At 32.9% G+C, this 20,499-nt stretch overlaps 1 protein-coding gene across 3 annotated transcripts in view; it reads left to right on the forward strand.

The window, feature by feature from the left end:
• Positions 1-18,020, forward strand: part of Sema3a (semaphorin 3A) — a 445,988-nt gene extending 427,968 nt beyond the window's left edge. For all 3 annotated transcript variants that reach the window (XM_046464206.2, XM_046464207.2, XM_058585486.1), the window contains 2 exons: positions 10,521-10,663; positions 12,055-18,020. In XM_046464206.2, the coding sequence (XP_046320162.1) occupies positions 10,521-10,663; positions 12,055-12,510 (599 nt within the window). In that variant the 3' untranslated portion in view covers positions 12,511-18,020. The remainder of the gene's footprint in view (positions 1-10,520; positions 10,664-12,054) is intronic.
• The last annotated feature ends 2,479 nt before the right edge of the window (positions 18,021-20,499 follow it).

Below are 20,499 nucleotides of genomic sequence, written 5' to 3' on the forward strand. Positions count from 1 at the left end.
AAAGAGGCCACTAAATGAAGTAAATATTATGAATGTCCCTGCATGAGTATTATGGTTTATTGACACACCTCCCCGAGTTTTTTTCAAATGACATATATCAATTGGACAACATAATATTCACTGGTCTTCCATGTGAAAATATTGAATTATGATCAACATCATTCAATTGATAAAAAATTATAAAATATTAATTTATTAGAGTAAATAATCTATTTGCTTAGAGTTGGAGAGTTAGTTATAGTAATTGGAACTAAAAGAAACAAAAAAATAAAATTAGAATTCATTTCCAATCAGACTTTAATCTCCATATCAATACAAACTTTGTTATTATGCTCTTGATCATACCTGTAATACTACCCCAGAGGTAGCATCATGGTTATTGTAAGTATTCTGTAAATACAGTTTAGATGAATAAGTTTTCTTAAGTTTTCAAGCTATAATAAGCTCCTTACTATTATTGTTTTCCAGTAAGAGATTTGAACTAAGCAGCATCTAGTATTTATATTGAAAAATGTTCTGAGTCATACATTATTATCTTCAACACCATCATATTAAGAAATAAAATCTTTTAAGAACCATCATAAGATCCAATTAATAAATAATGATTATATACAATCATGTTCAGAGCACTGTGCTATTTCAAAAATTGTTAGAAATTATATGTATACATAGTCTTACTGATACATCCTTATGTTTATCAGTACAATATCTTTATTAGGCCAATTAGTATTTTAAAATACTATTTATATTGGAGTTATGAGTGTCTGTTATATATAAGAGGAAAAACTGACCAAAGCGATTTTGTTTATAAAAGTGAGACCATGGATAAAAAATAATGTTAATCATTGAATGGGCTTTTGAGAGTATTTCAGATTTTAAAGATTTTGTGTGTGTGTGTGTGTGTGTGTGTGTGAAATCAGAATGGGCAGAGTCTATGAAAAGTGAAAAAAAAGTACATATATAACAAGTAAGGAAAATATGAATAAATTTTCTCCTAGTTCTTCAGTCAAAATACACACTATACGAGAAAAAAGGAATTTCTATAGTTGATGTTACAGGATCATTTTTCTTTTCTTTTTTGTGGTAAACAACCCTACTTGGATATTTGTGATACGTGGGGGGAAAGGATAAAATAGCCCTAGAAACTTTGCAGCGATAAAACATTCCTTTATGAAGGCCTCTTTATTCTTTTTATTTCTTGTCAGCTAACGTTGCTAATTGAGCAAAAATAAAACATATGCACAATAGATTGCAGTGGATTTCAAATGTTTGGAAACTAAGTGAGGCCTTCCCACTTGGCTAGGCTGTCTTACTATTGGGAATCAGTGAATTACCTTGGAAGAGTTGATGTCAATATTTGAGAGTAAAATGGGCAAAATTCCAGAGCCCAACCCTGTTAAATCATGCATGTTGTCTTGCTAATGTCACTTCTCACATTCAATAAAATATATATGCTCATATGGAAACATATAAAGATATGAGATGTTTTCACAGAAAGCTGCTAAGCAACATGAAGCCAAATTACACACTTCAGTGTGATCATTTCCAGCTGTAATGGTAAACATTCTGTAACACTCTATATTTTACATATCCCGAGGTTCTTAATAGAAAAACTGTACATAAAATAACTCAGAATTAAGGTGAAAGAAATTTCACTTTAGATGAAACCTGTAACACTCATTTGGCACTCTACTTCCTTTCACACAAAGCAGCCCTAGTGAAATAGAAAAACATCCAGCTCCACTTCCCTTGAATCCTAGCACACACTTCTCCATCACTTCTAACTGCTCACTCAGAAAGCTCTTAATATCAAACCCTAAAAATACATGTGTGCTGGCAGATCTCGTCTTCCCAGTCACACCTTAAACAGGATGCTTGAGAGAAGTCTCAGGTTGTTTCCAGTCTGTTCCCTTCCCTGAAATAATTGCTATGCACAGAGTTGGAGCTTGTCCAACTTTACATTCAAGAAAATGACTGGCCAAGTCAATTTACCTCTAAACTCTCTCCCATTCCTCCTTCCTTACAAACCCAAAATGAGCCTTACTATGATTTATGTGTCCAGAAAGGAAAAAGATACACCATAAGTCCCAGTACTTTTTTTTTAATCATAACATCATCTTAGATTTCTGGATCTTTGAAATATTTTATGCCCTATCTTGTAGTTTAATGCCATCATTGAATTTCACTCCCCAATAGTTTTCTTGGCTGGTCTGCATATATGCATTTCCTTTTTAGCATCTCACAGTAAAATATCCACAGAATTTAATCTTCTAAATTATCTCCACAGCTAGCCCATCTCAATTTATGTCTTGGTTGGCATCAAAATCATTTCCAAATTTCATAAAGTATCTTTGGCAATGCCATCTTTATGGTCTATGGAGCCATAAATTTAGTAGTTTGCAGCAGTGCTATTATGGTCTGCTCCTTAGCTTCTTCCAACTCTGAATCTGAGCACTTAGCCCAAAGAGGAGCCTTAAGATTTGATAGATGAGCTGATGTCAGCATTAAGAAATCCCCAACTTTAATAAATAACCAAATTTCATCAAGTCTAAGATGACAAGAATGTAAAATGCAGCACTATTTATGTGCTGCTAAGAAAGAAAAACTGCCCGAAATGGGTAACCTACTAAAAGATTCCAGCATGGAACAGGGACACAGAGTGACTGAGAAATAGTTTAAATGAGAAATAAACTCCATGCAGATGAAGATAGCAAGGAAGGTGGCCTGCTTCCACCATAATCATGACTGTGGGAAAAGGGGCAAAAGCACTCCTTGAACCTCAAGGTGGTACTAATGAAGGTTTATTTTCTGAATTCACATAGGCAGGGTAGACCCAAAACCTCAGGTAGAAGCTTTAATTTAAAAAGCTATAAGGTTTGTGGGGTCTCACATGTCTGGCAGATGTCAGAAAGAATTCTTCCTGGAGGAAAGCTACTTTAACTCAGATGAAGAACAATTGTGAGACACAGTCTGTTATTAGAGATGTTAAAATGTAAATGAGTATGCATCCTAGAATCAAATCATTATAGTATTCTAAGATTTTTATAAACCCCTTTGAAACTATGTCACTGCTGAAAACCAGTAATAGTTGTCTTCTGATGTTACCTTGCACAAACAATTCAATCATGCACATAAAATGTGTGCAAATTACATGAAACAGGAAAGAAGAGGTCTGAATTACCTGTTATCTTTGTTCCTTATTAAACTCCTTGAGCATGTCACGAAAGATTAATTGTAATACAACTAAAGTTTAGCTGTTATAAACAAGGGGTTTGTAAGCTTGATGCATTTTTCTTTCATTCCGAAAGTTATAAAGATGACATATAATTAAAGTACAATATGGTATTTTCGTTATTGTTATGGAAGATTTCTGCTTCAGACAAAGAGCGTTTTCTATCTCTTATGGTATCTCTTGGGAAAAGTAAGTGAAACATTAAATTTCATGTTTCCTGATTTTTTAAAGTAAATGCTTTATGGTAATTTTGCTCTGGCATGTAGATTATTTGTGCTTTCTCTGGGAATGCATTTGCTATAAAATCATGAAAATAAAACATACCAGATGTTCCATGTAGACTAAACAAATATTATAGTAGGTATCTTCATATTGGTATTACTTTTTAAGTAATCTAGTTTCATCTTGTTCTATACTAAGAAGCGTCGCAATCTATGCCATCAAAAGTTATCAGGTACAGTGAGGAACTATTAAAAAGGCTTCATATTTTACTTCATAATGCATCAATTTCATTATCATATTTTTAAAATAATAATCTTCAAAAAGAACATACTATTGACTCTCCTGATTAAAATAATTACCTATGTACAAAAGTTAAAATTTTCTCTCTGCTTATCCATCTGCCAATCTATATTCATACTAGCACATTTTAAGAACAAATCTACAGCAATCCAGGGAATCCAGGTAGATGGGAAACTATTTGAATTTTAACATCTAAATGATAGAATGGTTGAAAATTACTGCCCAGCCCCAAGAAAATCAAGAAAAGATCTTAATTTACTGCATAAGACAATGTAGTTTAATTTAGATTTATTTTAATAAGTTGTTAAATTACAAGTTTAAATTTTCTATAAGGCTTAATTAATCAAGTCTTTTTGTATTTGTTCCAAAATGTACTTGTTTTTGACAAGTTTCATTCTCTAAACTTCATAAATATCTGTCACAATTTAGTAGATAGATTAAACACACATGAATATACTTTAATACAGAATCATGCATACATTGATTGGTGCAAGCATGCAAGCAAAACACATCCAACAAACATTTACAGATAATCTAGTTAGTATAATTACCACACTAAACACTGTACAAACAGGACTGAGCATTATCTTGATAAATAAATAAGCATGATCCCTATATATACTTTAATATATATAGAAATATATTAGAGTTGTTAAAGTGCACTACAGTGTATAAACTTTATAAATCTGTTGTGCAGATCTGAAATATACAAGAATGTTAAAGATGAATGAAATGATTTTCTTCATTTTTAAAAATTTAAAATGTTTTATATCTTTCCAAGAGTTCTATTAAGATCTATTTCATCCTTGAAATGACTTTTAAGGTACTTCTAGTTTAAAAAAAATGTTTTTCAGTCATTGAAGTCAAACAAATCTTTTCTGTCAATAAAGCACTTGTATTTCTGGAGAAAATCACCTAGAATCCAGCAAGGAAAACCTAAGTAAGATAATTTGTACCTAAGTAGTGCATTGTTGCAAGGGTTCATGAGCAACATTTCTTTTCCTCTTTTGCTAGACTTTAGTGAATATTAGTGAGAGAAATATTAAAAAATACAATGTGAAGAAAAGAACTGGAATTTGATTTTTATGGAGTCTAGTAATGAAGTTTAATTGCTAAATAACCTAAACATTGAAAATAATTTGCATCCGTTTGCCTCTCTCCAAAGTTTTATTTTATATTTATTATTTATGAAATTCAACTTTTAATAAAGAGGGAGAACATCAAAATTAATGTCAGAAATCAGAGAGTGAATTAATACATGGTTCCCTACTTCATCCATCTCTGTCTCTTCTACATGACATCAAATTTCCTAAGATTGTTACATTATTCACATTTCAATCTTGGGAGACATTTATGGGGTTAAAATGGAGAGTGAAATAAATGGAAAGCTGAAACGTGATGCCTTCTGTTTCTGCTATATTGGAAGAGAATCAAATGCTAAATAAGGCCTTTAGCAACATGATATTTCTGGCCAAATGATGGATATCATGACTTTTTTGTTGTTACAAAAGGAAGCAATTTATTTAACTTCTTTCTTTCCTCCCATTCTTTCTGGTTTATTAGCCTCATTTCATTTCCATAAATTATCCCACTAAAAGAGGAAATGATTAATTGAAGATTGCTTCCTTAAAAACATTATTTCTTGTCATTAACAGCTGCAACATATTGTAACATTGTGTTATCCAAACACACTATGGTGCTTTTAAAGTAATTTTAATGTTTTGTTGTTTTCAATTATTTTGCTCTACTATTCAGATTGTTGAACCCATGAGAATTTATTATGCCAATTTAAAACTCTACTCTTCTTGTCTACTCTAATTTTCATGACAAAAGTTTGTATTCAAAACAGTTGCTTTCAAAGTGTGAGATGTATTTAAAAACAATTTTCAGTGAGATTGCTTTCTTTCTGGAAATCTACAAGATCACCCATGGATCTTCAGTGGTATTGGTCACCCTGGGGATGTGAGAATATGTTCATAGGAGTTCTCAAATCACATTATCTTCTTATTATCCCATATTTGGAACTGTTGATATTGGGATGTACTTGATTAGTCATCACTGCTCTTAGCATATCTCAAATCAACTTTCATAACTTATTAAACTTAAAAAATGTTGCTAGGCATACATCCACCAGCAGTTTAATGAAGTATTCTATCATAATCAGAGTTATAATCCCTATGCCTTTTTTGATTGATGAAATTTTTATTCATTTCTTTCACAAAATCATAACTCTTTGTCTTAAGGATGTCAAAGTTACCTGAGATTTCAGCTTTTAAATTCAGTGTAGTTGCCTGGATTTACTGTTCAGCAAACATCCTCTAAGCATTCTAGATTGCCTTTCTGCCAGGTATGGAGCACACAGTATTGGGAAAGATAACCATTCTGTAATAATTATAACAAGTAAGACTACATGTGCTCTAAAGAGATATGTGAAAAGAAATTTTGGGGAACTATTGAAAAGAAAATATTTTCTTTGATACTTGTTTGGGAATAGGATTGATGTGGGAAAATATTTCGTTATTTAGCTTAATGGAGATTCTCAGAAAAAGATTAAGTTTTGAATTGGCAGTTTAAGCTAGCACAAGAGAAGTAACAATAATGTCACTTAATGTACATGCCACTGTACTATGCCCAGACGTTGTTCTAATATTTTATGTAGACATATTTTAATCATAACAAAAAGGTATTTAAAACATTATAAAACACTGCATTTTCTACACTTGAAAAATAATCTAATATATTTAAAAATGGTTTACAATTGTTTGATTCAAAAAAATCAAAGATAGCAATAACAACAGTGTTTCAAAGGCAAAGCAGGTACACTGACAGAGAACAAAACCAGTCATGCAGCAAGAACATATTTACCAATAGTTAGAAGGGTATGACATCAACTTGGCTAATGTTTTATTTTCAGCCAATGTAGAGTGGGAATATGATCACAAAATTCATCTTTAAAAAGTCCGTTGATCAAGAGAATCTTAATCATTCCTAAAAACTAGGCCAGAGAAAAATCTCCCAAAGCATCACAATGCAGAAAACACCGTACTCAACAATAATGTGACAGAAATACAGTGAGTAACCTCAATGTGTTGGCTGTGGGCTCCCTTGACACAATCCAGGGAATACCACCAAACAACTCAATAAAGTCCATGTCCATTAACACAGTAGGTTCCATGTCAACTGCTCTCAGGTCAACTGATTTAATCCAGAGAGAGATTAACTTACACTTAACCTGAATATGTAAGATTTCATATCCTCAGGAAATCTTTAATCAACACTATTGAGCTTTTGATTTGCATTGGTTAACTATAAAGCCTATACATTATCTGAAAAGTACAGCTACACTGTGCAGTCATTCATATATAGATCTGTTTGCCTTAAATAAACTGATAGTACAATGTCCCAAGAAAAAGTAAAGAATATAATAAGGAAGGAAAACAAGAATATCAGTATTTCCTTTGCTTATAAATCTTTCTGGAGAGGCAGGGAGGGAGGGAGAGGGTGAAGGAGGGAGGGAATAGACAGAAAAAATGAGAGAGAAGAACACATTGTCATTGGGTCTTTAATCTTTCCTACCTGTACAAAACTTGTGCAAATGGTTAGGGTAGAACACTTAGAGAACAGAATGGATATTTTTTGAGTGCCTTATAATTATTTTTAAACCTTTTTTTATGTTTCTGTTTATAACTTATCAAATGAGGGGAAATTAATAGATTACGATTTACTAATGGTTATATCTGTGCACCCAAATATATGGGTCCTGGGCTGAGACCACATTAAATGAAAGTTCTGGTCTTAAATTAGATGTTGCTGATGATCAAAACATTCTATTATAGAAAATTAAAAGAACAACAGTATGCAATGGAAATTTACTTTTTTATAATTATGGCTGATGGCAGCAGAACTTAACAAAGTCTGTGAACAGACTGTGATTCAAAGTTATTATGACAGAATCTTAAACTTCACTGGTTACTAGCTAGAAGATAATTCTCTTTTATTGTTGCTTGCAGAAAAGAGAGAAAGAAAGGGTTGAGATAAGGAAGAATGAGATTCTAAGTTATTGGTAAGAGTAGTTATCAAAGCAGACTAACTGGAGGCACCAAGCCAATGAACCAAATTACCCAGTTGTAGTTATCTTATCAAGGTGAGAAAACCTAAAAGTCATGATTTTGCAAAGGCCATAAAATATTACCACATTAAACTAAAAACAACTTGCTCTAAATCCTTTGTTTAACCACAAATCATCATCTATCAGATTAAACTATAGAAAAGTAGCAGATAAGATGAATTACGTTAAATGTAAGAAGGCATTTACTATTAAGATGATTTATTTCTTTCTTTCTTCCTTCCTTCCTTTCTTTCTTTCTTTCTCTCTTTCTTTCTTTCTTTTTCTAGTACATTGAGAGCAGTTCCCTGCCATTGGAAAATGCATTAAAAAGAAAATAAAAACCAAACAGTATTCCTAGAGCTATCAGAAAAGTTAAACTATATGAATAGATTAACTGAAATGAATAGATTAACAGAAAAGAAGACAGCTCAGTAATTTTGAAGATATTGCATCTATTTATAGTGAAGCACTTTCTCTCATAATATGTAAGTCTTAGGGCTGAAGGTATAGCACTATGGTAGAGCACTTGCTCAGTATGTTTGAGGGCCTGGATTCCATTCCCAGCACTGCAAAAACAAACAAAAAATAAATTAATTGCCCCATTATAGAAGTCACATTGATCTTCTCTGTGTCAACTAATGTATTTAGGGATTTAAATAGAATTCTATGTTTGAGAGCAACAACTTACCCATACCTTAGCCTTTGATAGATTTTGACGGTAATTTAAACAGAACAGGCAAGAAATAAATAAGTTACTCTGAGCATCATCCTGTTAATAGAGAAGACAATGGCTTTTCACATGTTTTTTTTACCTACATATTATCAAGCCAAATACATTATGATTCATTCACAGATTAAATGGAAAGTTCTTCCTAAGAGTAAAAAGATTTCTAGATCAAACATATTTACACTGCAAAAAAAATAGTAGGAAAAAAATCTATTCTGTATATAAATAGTATTGGCCTCGGTGACAAGGCATTCTCATTATTGGTGATAGTTCCTGAACTACAGATTTTCCAGATCCTGTTGGACATAGAAATTCAATTCACCTGTATCCAGGGAACAGATGTCTTGTAAACTAGCACAGTAACATGTACCATATTTCGTAAATTTGAGATGCACTAATAATTTCAGAGGGAAAAAAGCATGCCATATTCATTGTAGAAATTACACACAAGGAGATACAATGCAGAGGGAAAAAAGCGTGACTTGGAATGAGTTAAATATTGTTGTTTCTTTATGTTTGTGTCATTTCTTATTCTGCCTTGTTTCCAGGGGGTGGATCTTTTCAATAAGAAGGGACAGATACTTCCCAATATGGGAAGAGTTTTGTTTCACACTCAGGGCAGTTGAGAAACAGGAACTGAGGGCTGATATCCCTGGGGATAGCAAGTGGAGGCCCAGGTCAACTGCATCAGGGTGAGATAGGAGACAAGGAACATAGGCCATGCCCAGGGATTGGATAGAAGAAGGGTTTGGGAAATCCTGAAATCTAGTGAAAGCAAGCTGTATCAGTTATGACAGACAAAAGTACTCAGCTGGTTATGACATGAGTAAAACTGTCAAATTGATGCCCCAAAAAGGGGGGGGGGGAGAGAATAATTTTTAAATTAAAAACCTAGCTAAGTTTGAAGTAGAGAGCAAAAGTTTTTCATCTGTCTACTCTGTCAACCTTCCTGGATGTGAAAATACATTTATTATTTTCTAAATTAATTTAATGAGTTCCAGATTGTACAGGATGTCATAATGGAAACAGGATTATATAAGATAATATGGAGTTTTGTTCTCCAAATGAGTTTTACCTAGATTCTCGGTGTCGTACTTTTGATCTGAGCTATGTTTCAGTTACCCCATTGAAAGAGGTTACATAAAGGGTAAAATAATAGAAACTTAATCAGGAAACAGGTTTCCATATTGCTGCATTTTATTACATACTCTTGCCATATTCCACAGCCTAATTCTTGAAAATAATAAAAGATGTGTCATTTTAAAATAAGGACGATTGAAACCACATTGCATTGTAATTATGCATCTTCCTTCTGAGCCATCCCAAACATTTCACACCAATTGATCTGCAGGAAAAACTTGAGGATTATTTAAGGGTTTTTGGTGGGGAGTATAAACTTCCCAATCTCTACCTTCTGTAAAATACTAGATAAATATTATTGGTTGGTGAATTTAATTTTATAGATGAAAAGCAAACATAAAGAGACAAAAATAATTTCTGAAAAACATATTTTTCTTTCCAAAAGCCCAGTTCAGTAATTTTTCTGCTAGATGATAGTATAATACAAACTGACTCCATTTAGTCAGAGAGAAGAGTTTTATAGTAAAAATAGTTTCTTATAGAGTATTATCATGTAATATAAAGATATTTAGTTATACTCCACATATCACTGATTTTGCTAATATGTTATTTGCAGGTAGACAAATCTCTATGTATGCTTTGTACAACCTATAACAGTATGATTAGTCTATATAGGTAGGCATTTGGATTCCGAAACCCTTACAGCCTTGATATTTCTGCCATCTTGAATCAATCTGAAAACAGGTTCCAACATGACAACAATTTATCTACTGAATTTCCAGGTAAATGTCTTGAAAAGTTGAGATTACTTTTCTAACATTGTCTCTTTTCATTTTCTTGTCACTGGCCAGATAATCATCATGTCCACAGTCTTGAAGAGAGAATCATTTATGGAGTAGAAAATAGTAGCACATTTTTGGAATGCAGTCCAAAGTCACAGCGAGCACTGGTTTATTGGCAATTCCAAAGACGAAATGAAGAGCGAAAAGAAGAGGTACAGGGGCACAATTGACTGAATTATTTATACATCACATGTACTGTTAAGTGACCCCAGATTTTACTTGGCAAAAAAAAAGTACACCTCTGCACAACTTATCCTTTTCTTAATTGACCAATAGTTCATTCATTATTATATAGGCTGATTAAAAAACAGGCTTTGTAAATCTAGAGGCTGGTGAAACAAATGTGACCTGGTAAGAGTTGCTGCCCCAGAACCAGTATGGAGATATATTTTCAAGTCTCCATATTTCTTATTGTGGTTATCTAGAAAGCTATTATGTTATTTATATTTGTTCATCAAAAAAATCAAGTCTTCATACTAATTTTTAACTTTTCTTCAATTAATTTTCATTTGTCTGCACTGTGAACCTTCCTGGATTTGAAAATACATTTATTATTTTATTTTTCCTTTTTCCACAACTTTCTCTTCAAATAGGGAAAGTTGGGAGAAGCAGGCAATAGATTTATGACATAGGAGACAAAAGATATGAGGTCTCTTGACAAATTGTTGAGGTAGCCTCAAGCAGATCTTCCTCAATAGATCAATTTTTTCCTTTGTGAAACTAAAATGTCTACCAAAAATTTCATTGAGTTTTATGGACCTTTAAAATGCTTGAAAAGCATTTAAAAGGGGAAACCAGAGTATTTAGTTGATTTTTAAACCTTATAATGTGCTTTTAAATTTACAAACAAAATATGAATATATAAAGGTAAAAATACTCCTGTTTTCTTATTGACACTTTAAACAGATTTTAAACTATAGAATTACATTGTGCCAATGTCAGTTGAGCTTATACATTGCCAGGTTAGGCTTTTTGAGATCTCTATTGTAAATTGTGTTCAAAATAAAAGTGAGGTTATATTATATTCAACAGCATATCCTCCAACTTATTTCACAACCAAGATCTCATAAATTGAATAAATAATTGCTAAACTTGAAATCTCAAATTTATTTCTTCTGCCTATTCAACTGCTGATTTTTTTATTTCATTTTTTTTTCAAATCACTTAATACTCTTTTGTGTCCTAGTATCATGATTGTATTGTTCCAATTTCAGTATTCAATCTAAAGTATGTGTTATATGTATATACTTACTTTCAACTTTATAAAATAAGATACATCTTTATTCTTTCCTCAAGTTTTTTTCAACATATTAAATTATTATGATAAGAAATTCTATTGCAACAGTGGCACAAGTATCTTAAAAACAATTGGTGGATATAACTCATTTTTCTGATGCGAGAAGCCTATCATTTTTATTAAGTTTGCAATTTTGTTAAATGCTAAAAGGTATCTCAACAAACAATGCAAATTTTTACTGGCGCTTTTTTAGATCTTATATTTAGTATACATATATAATTATTCTATTATGCTCCCCTCCCCCAGATCAGGGTGGATGATCATATCATCAGGACAGAACAAGGACTTCTGCTCCGTAGTCTACAGAGGAAGGATTCTGGAAATTACCTGTGTCATGCTGTGGAGCATGGATTCATGCAAACTCTCCTTAAAGTGACCCTAGAAGTCATTGACACAGAGCATCTAGAAGAACTTCTTCATAAGGATGATGATGGAGATGGCTCCAAGACCAAAGAAATGTCCAACAGCATGACACCTAGCCAGAAGGTGTGGTACAGAGACTTTATGCAGCTCATCAACCACCCCAACCTGAACACAATGGATGAATTCTGTGAACAAGTTTGGAAAAGGGACCGAAAACAACGTCGGCAAAGGCCAGGACATACTCAAGGGAATAGTAATAAATGGAAGCACTTACAAGAAAATAAGAAAGGTAGAAATAGGAGGACCCACGAATTTGAGAGGGCACCCAGGAGTGTCTGAGCTGCATTACCTCTAAAAACCTCAAGTAGAACCTTGCCTAGACAATAACTGGAAAAAAAATGCAATATACATGAACTTTTTTCATGGCATTATGTGGATGTTTACAATGGTGGGAAATTCAACTGAGTTCCACCAATTATAAATTAAGTCCATGAATAACTTTCCTAACAGGCTTTCTTCCTAATACCAACACCTAACAGAGATCACAGGTGAGCACAGATGTTCACTTTAGCAGACTTTATGTTTCCTATGAGATTTCATTGTACAGGTTTCGCTTTCTTCCTTGCCTGAGAAATAAAAACGTCATTTGCCATATTGCCATCTAAAGGAGAAAAACTGCATCAGCAAAGCCATTTGATTGAACTGAAAGTTTAAAATAAACTGCATGGATTTACTAAGCTGATGAATATTCCAAAATGTGGTTGGATTCAAGGATACTTTTTGTCTACCAGCACTCGTGTTTGTATGTACTGGAGGAGTGAAATAAGTAAAATGATACTGAATGAAATGTTCTGTGGAAATATAAAAAACATAAGCCATCCATCATCCAGAAGCAAAATGGAATACACTGATCTACTACTGATGTCTTCTTTCAGCTTTGATCTAAAGATGTATTTTATTAAAACTATAATTTAAATGTACCATGACAAATATGCAGTAAAAATTAGCTGTTTTCTAAGCTAGAGTAGGTTTTTGTCTTACAATTATTATGCTATATAGTTTGTTTTAAAAATTCCATTTGTGTGCTGCTTGTTTTTTTTTTTTTAACATTTTGTTTTCAGTTCTAGGAGGGATAGCTGATGTTACTCTAGAAACATATATATCATTAACTGTTAATGTCCAAAACAGGATGTAAATTATGCCTTATTTCTCAGAGGAAATCAAACAAATGGAAGCTATTGACACCTCCTCTTTTAAAGTATTATTTAAATTAATTCTAACTTGCATAATGTTCTACAAAAAACAGAGCATTTAACCAGCCAAAACAAAGGGAAAAAAAACAACTTGATTTGTTAAATGCATTTTATTATATCTAAAGGATCAACGAGGAGAAAAATGAACTGTACAGCTCATGAAAATAAGCTTTTTCTTAATATAGTGTTAATAGAAAATGCTCTTAATTATGTGCTTGAATCTCAGCATGATATTTTAGACATAAAATTTCTCTCATGATTCCACTAAGAATTGTATAAGCCACTTAATGATTCATGAAAAGAGAGACCAATAGTATCCAGAATAACTTTCTAAAGACAAATTCCCAACTGTTTTGGTCTAAATCAGCTGTCTCTTATCTCACTTTTTTAAAATACAATTATCTGTATGAAGAATACATCATTCTTCTCAGGTCAATGGGAATGACTTAAACTATTTTCCAGAATACACCCACACTTAAGAAAATGTGAAACTCTTTGTTTCCTCACAAAATAAGGCAAACGATTTTTAATTAAGGATTTGCCTACTTTGTTGTCCCAAGATGATTCCTTGAGAATCATGGACTTCAATATGCCTAAGACTTTCAGCATTATAACACTGTTCTTTTAGCACCTCACTCCCCTAGGTCCTTGTCACACACAAAAATGTAAAGGAAGAAAATATCTTACTACTAATTAATGAAGTGACATTGAAGTTTTAACTCCAGTTGTCTTGGGATTCTAATTAACAGCACTAATTTCTCACCTCAGACTGCAGTGCATTGTTACTCCCCATCAGCTGAAATATTTCCCAGATGGAAGCTCATGTTTCAGTTTTAATGATTATTTGAATAAATAATTTGTTGACACTTGTTCAAATAAAAGCCTAAAAGTATTCTACATCCAATTTTAGGCTCCATTGACTAATATGGTGTTGCTTTTGGATGTGCATCCTCAAATGGATTGTTAAACCATTTGAAGAATACACTCCTGTACAGGAAAAAAGTGTTTGAAATATAAGTCAAGGAACAAAGAGTGCTCCAAAATAGGTCATATTTTGGTAGAGTAACTTAAAGGTACTAAAATTCAGTTGTATCATTTTGTTCTAAATTTGCAGCTGAAACAAATTTATTCACAATAACAAAAGTATCTTATTTCTTCTTAGTGTTTAAAAATAGAGGATTTGAAGGGATGGATATTGTATGGTAACTTATGGATGCCTTCCAAAACCTGAATGCATTCTGGTTAGCATTATGAAATATCAATAGAAAAAAGTCTAGATTTCAATTAAAAGCATCAAAAGAAAAAAATCTACTGGCATGACTTTATAAACCATCAGATCTAAATTTTTGAAAAAAAAATTATATGTATAACTTGCAGATAATTAACTCATTACAGTCATCATTTTCTGCTGATATGTATTGAGAAGGGGCAGTTTGCACGAAGTAGAATTAATGTCCCATTTAATAATTCAGCTTTAATAGACTTTGGCATATGCATGTATCATCAGAGATGAAACTTGGTTAAGAGACTCATGTGACCTTAGGGAAATTATAACAGCAACCTTACAGTATAAAAAAAGATGCATCACAGCAGAGAAATTAAGGCCCCATTGAAATAAAATGTAAAATGTAAATGCATGTAGATGCACACTTATTGCTTCTTTTTATGTATTATTTAGTGACTTTAATGGTATGTGTTTAATATTTTTGCTACCTACACATTAGGCAGAAGAGATGTAAATAATTTCAAAGAGGAAGAACAGTGTAAAATACAACTTTCTATAGGTACTCCATTTCAATGTGTTGAACATCACCTTAAAATGCAAGATTTTCCCACACAGGTGACAAGGTGGTTTATGTACTTATATTTAAGGGCAGAAGGTTTGTGCCCATTCAACAAGCATGCTTTTTGCCAGGTAGTAAATATGTTCCATATCTGTATTTATCATTGCATTTCAGATGGGAACTAGAAAACTGGAGAGAAAAAAATGTAATGAAACTGCTGCTGTAAATTATTCCTTTTAGCATGTATTCAGTTGCTAAATACACATTTCTTCAAAATATTTGAATTCAGATGTCTTTACTGTTCCCTGTAACATATGGTGTTAAGGAACATAAGCTTAGGAAATTCTGAAAAACAGAGTCAGGTTGCTACATAATTAGCTAACAGATTTCTTCATTGTAGTCATATGTAAACTAGATTCTATATTTATGATGATGATGTGAACTTTTATGACCTTTAAATTAAATATTTTTCTTTTTGATGTCATACTTAAAAAAATATGGGGATGAAATTCTACAATGTGTCATTACCATCATCAGTTTGGTTTCATTCCAGATCTATAAAGATGGCAGGTGATTGTTATTGATATTGCCTATTCTGAAATTCATAGGCAAGCATTTTATTAATATGGAAGGAATCAGTATAACATTTGGATATCTTTGGCTTACAAATTCATTTTTAAGCACAATTTCCATTTAGTCCACATCTATCCAGTTTCATGACTTCAAAGACACACTCACTAATAAGTAGGATTCAACATCACCTTTTTGTATAATAACATGTTAGATATAAACTGGCCCAATGCCAAAGACACTGTGTTTTCATTTTAATTTATCTTAATAATTATTTAAAATCAATGTCAATGTTTAGAAAATACAAATTTCCATAAAGAGGAAAGCATTATATTTCAAAGCAATTGCAAAATCCTATTAGTTTGTTTGATTTCTAACAATTTCTTTATACTAGTTAATTATAGAAATATATATTTTTAAGTTAGTAGGTTATGAGGACCCCAAAATGAAATAGAGAAGAAAGATGCAAAAATGGGATTCATGTAGTAAGACCATTTTCATAATCAACCTAACCAAAGAAAACACCATTTCAAACATACAGGCAAATCACAGTCAGAGGGAAAGGAACCAAATCAAATCAAATAGTACAATAACAGCAACAAATAGATGAATTTGAATATGAAGAAAATGGACTTCTAGACACTTTGTCCTTTGGAACCAGATTTCTACCTGCTCAAGTGTCACTGAGAGCTTGACTACCAATTCTGTGCTGGTGGCCTATTAAGTAATGTGGGTACTGCATGAAATAGGAACCCTATCCTCCAAGAGCTCACTGTGAGATGAATTACCACCATTGTATCTGGCAAGCTTATTCTGATCTTCCTGTCCCTAGAACACATTAACCACCTTCTCTGTGCTAAATTTGTGCCTGGTATGTTTCTTTTATTAACTCACTTGTCACATGAGTGTGATTTTTTTTTTTTTCACATTCTTGAATCCCTTTTCAGACTGTGAGATCCCTGAGAATAGGGAACAGGGTTTGTATCCAGTTCAGTTCTTCCCTAGAGCCTAGCATGATGGCAAATACAGAAAGGAGCTCAGTGCATCACTGGTGGAAAGAACTAGGTTACATATAAGGTGGTAGGGTTCCCACTTGAAGTTCATGATAAGCATGCTATGAGTTCAAAGAGGAGGGAGGCATTAGTGTGAGAAGGGAGATCACGGAGCACTTCAGACAAAAGGTGATATCTAAACTGTGAATTGAGACATAAGTCAGATTTGCCTAGATGGAGAAAGAGAGAAGGGCAGTCTGGGTAGAGAAAATAGGAGTATGAAAGAGAGGTGTAAAAAGTGCTTTAAAAAAAAATCTGGGAATTAGTACTCTAAATAAATAGAGCACATGGTTCAAAAAGAAAAGTAAACAGCCCACTACTTTGAGTCAAAATGATGTACTCATTTATTTTTTTCATGGATTGTGGTTTATCACTTCTTACTTATAGTCCATATACTCATCCCAGGCAGGTGATGTTATATGTCATACATTGTACCTCCTACCCCACCCACACTCTCCTTATTGTTCCTATTAATATTGACCTCACTTATGTTTACTCAGCTGTAGCCAAAATACTGGGCAGTGTTCCTATAGCCATCTTCCATCTAGTCTTTGTGCCACAGTTTTTTCTCTAGTTCAACCCACCACACTTAGCTCGAGTTTGGAATAACACAAATGAACGGCTTGGAGATGCTGTCTTATCTGTTGACCTCTCTGTGCTTAAACACAATTCAAACAGAAACTTATGTTACATTTCACCTACCTCACTCACCTAGTGTTAGAGTACACTTCCTGGGGTTCCAACATCTCCTTATCAATTAGCAATGAGAATTCCACAAAATAGTATTAAAATATGAAGCCTGTATTTATTCAAAGAATACTGTAGATGGAGTAACTTGTGGCTAAACAATGCTACAGGTGAGATTAGCACACACAGTTGACTGGCAAAGTTTCCTATTTTTTTTTTTAATGAAAACAAAAGAGATGAGGCCTAGCTTTGTCTTGAATCTGTCACCATTACATTAAACTGTCAAGTATTTTCTCATATAACAAAGGCATGTATTTTATTTCTCTTAATCTAAACAATATACTTGTAGATACAATGTTTATTTATATAGTACCTAAGCAAAAGTTCTCATAAATGTGTTCAAGTCATCACAACTGGGGTAATTTTGAAGTCTCAACTTCCATCTTTTCTCTGTATATCTCACTGGAGCATTAGACCTCAAGTAAATACATTTTGTAAATCCATACCATTTGTGTAGCCCAGTTCTTAATGCTTTGTTTATTTTGTTGATAGCTAAATCCAGAAAGGTTTAAGCTCTTTAGGCAAAGTTTGTGTCTAAAAATCAAACACTTTTTTTTCCACTTTAGGTAGCATTTTTTTTTTAAATGCACTTCAATTTTCTGGGGGTTTGCTTCCTTGAGTTTCAAATAAGAATAACAGTTTTACTAGGTCTCAAATACTTTTATTTTATTCATGCAGTGTTTTGAATTGCTGCTAAATATATACCAATGAGTTGAAGTCTAAGTATCTGTGCCTTTCAATAAATTCCACTGACTGATCAGGGTGCATCTATAAATCACACTGGCATTGCTACCCTATTCCAGTTTAGAAACATTGCTCATTTTCTTCTTTGCATTATTGTTGACCCAGTTACATGTCAGTTGAAACTACTTATAACTTATTTGGTTTGGAAAGTGGGCTAAATTATTATATAATGACTAATATATAGCATCAGAAAAACATCCTGTATTTTTATGGAGAAATATTCTGTCAATGAGTATATTGAATTCTTACAAATTCAGCTGAGGTGGGCTTTGAACTTGTAATCCTCCTGCTTCAGCCTCTCAAGTCACTGAGATTATAGGCTTGCCCAATTATGTCTGGCTACATTTAGCAAGTTTTAAAAACTGAAATTACAATTTGTTATTTGATCTCACTTGATCCAATTGGAACAGAATATTCCATCACCATATTGTATCACAGAGTTTTAATAAACTACCACTACAATAAAAATATTTTAGTTTAGTTCACCCAAACACAAAGCACATTCAAGGAAATAATTTATTGATGTGGGCACTTTGCAACAATATAGAAAATGAAAGAACCAATGAAAAGTGGGTCATGGCCCATTATAAAATGTTTTAATTGGTGTCTGTAATTTATTTGCTCTAAAAAAATCAAAGAAAAATAATGGTTTCTTTCTGTATCTTTCTTAAACTGTCTAAGTGTAACAAAAAAGAATGTTTGAATTTATACAAAATATACAAAAGAATAGAACCTTTTAAAATAGAACCTTTTTTTAAAAAAGGCTGTAATCTAAATGCATATTTGGTGTCTATTTTTGTAAATAATTTTGTTAAAAATATATCTATTTAAAAATAATTTGAAATACTACTCTTGTGAGAAATATAACCTTTCATAAAAGCTTAACATATAAAAGACAAAATTTCATAAACAAACTTTAAAAATTGTTAGCATTCAATAGTAAGCATGTGGCTGTAGCAACTATAAAAATGCTTGTCATTGATGCTGCTTCCTAGCATATTACAAATATCAATATCTATAAACATACATTCAGAAGGAAATCCTATGTATGTTCTCATTCTTCAGAACCAGTAATTAGAACCTTTGTATGTTCATTCAATCCCAATACATGTAACGGCTTTGAATTTGCAATCCTTCTGCCTCAGCTTCCCAAGCCATGGGGATTACAGACATGCGCCACAGTGCCTGGCCCAGTATCTCTTAAAAATTGCTTTAACAACTTTGGATAGGGCAAAGCGGATGGTGTGACTTTACTTCATGCACAGCCAGAGAAGTGAAAAATTCTTCATTTGTGTACAATAAATGGAAGAGCTTTCTACTGATCTGATTAGAACTAATAAATACATTTTTAAAAATCGCTTCAACATAGTAATGCCCTAAAAGATATTTCCACATTGTTAAAACAGAATATTTCTCTTCAGTGAGAAAAAGCTTCCTTGTCACCCCATACAGTAATTTTGGAAACTCTGAGCTAAAAATCATAACTTTAAAAGGAAAAAAGGAAAGAAATTTGTGTTTCTTGAAGATCTTGCCATCTCCAGGAAGCAAACTATCACATAAAATTCAACTGCCACACTAATGACCTATTAACATCTTGATTCTATGGTCAGTTGTTCTATTTCTACCTGTTATCAGACAGAATGGTAATGATTGAGTTATGAGAGCATTAACCCAATCAGTGAATGAATTCCCTGATGGTATTAACTGAGTGGTAACTGAAGGTGGGTAAGGTGTGACTGGAGGTGATGGTTCATGGGGATGTGCCTTTGAGGTATATATATTTGGTATCTGGTGAGTGAAGTATAATTCTGCTTCCTAATCTCATGTCAGCCTTTTCACTAGGCCACACTCTTCTGCCATGATCTGCCTCACCTTGAGCCAAGGAATGGAGCCATCTATGTATGGACTGAGACCTCTGAAACCATCAGACCCCAAATAAACTTTTCCCCCTCTACAATTGTTGTACTTGAGTCTTTTAGTCACCACAGTGAAAAAGCTGACTGAAACAAGTGGAGTGCCTCCCTCACCCACACTGAGGAAATACCAAGTTCAAATCAGAGCACTTGAGAGAGGGGGTTTTAGGGGCCAGCAAGTAAGTGGTGATGGCAGCTCTACCCCTTTAGCTGGTAATGTCTTCGGGTATTTATATTTTTAATACTCATTGGCCTAAGTTCTCCC

The sequence above is a fragment of the Marmota monax genome, unplaced genomic scaffold (assembly GCF_021218885.2).
Source record: "Marmota monax isolate L192 unplaced genomic scaffold, Marmota_monax_Labrador192_F-V1.1 WCK01_AAM20220418_F8-fsc00065, whole genome shotgun sequence".
NCBI lineage: Eukaryota > Metazoa > Chordata > Mammalia > Rodentia > Sciuridae > Marmota > Marmota monax.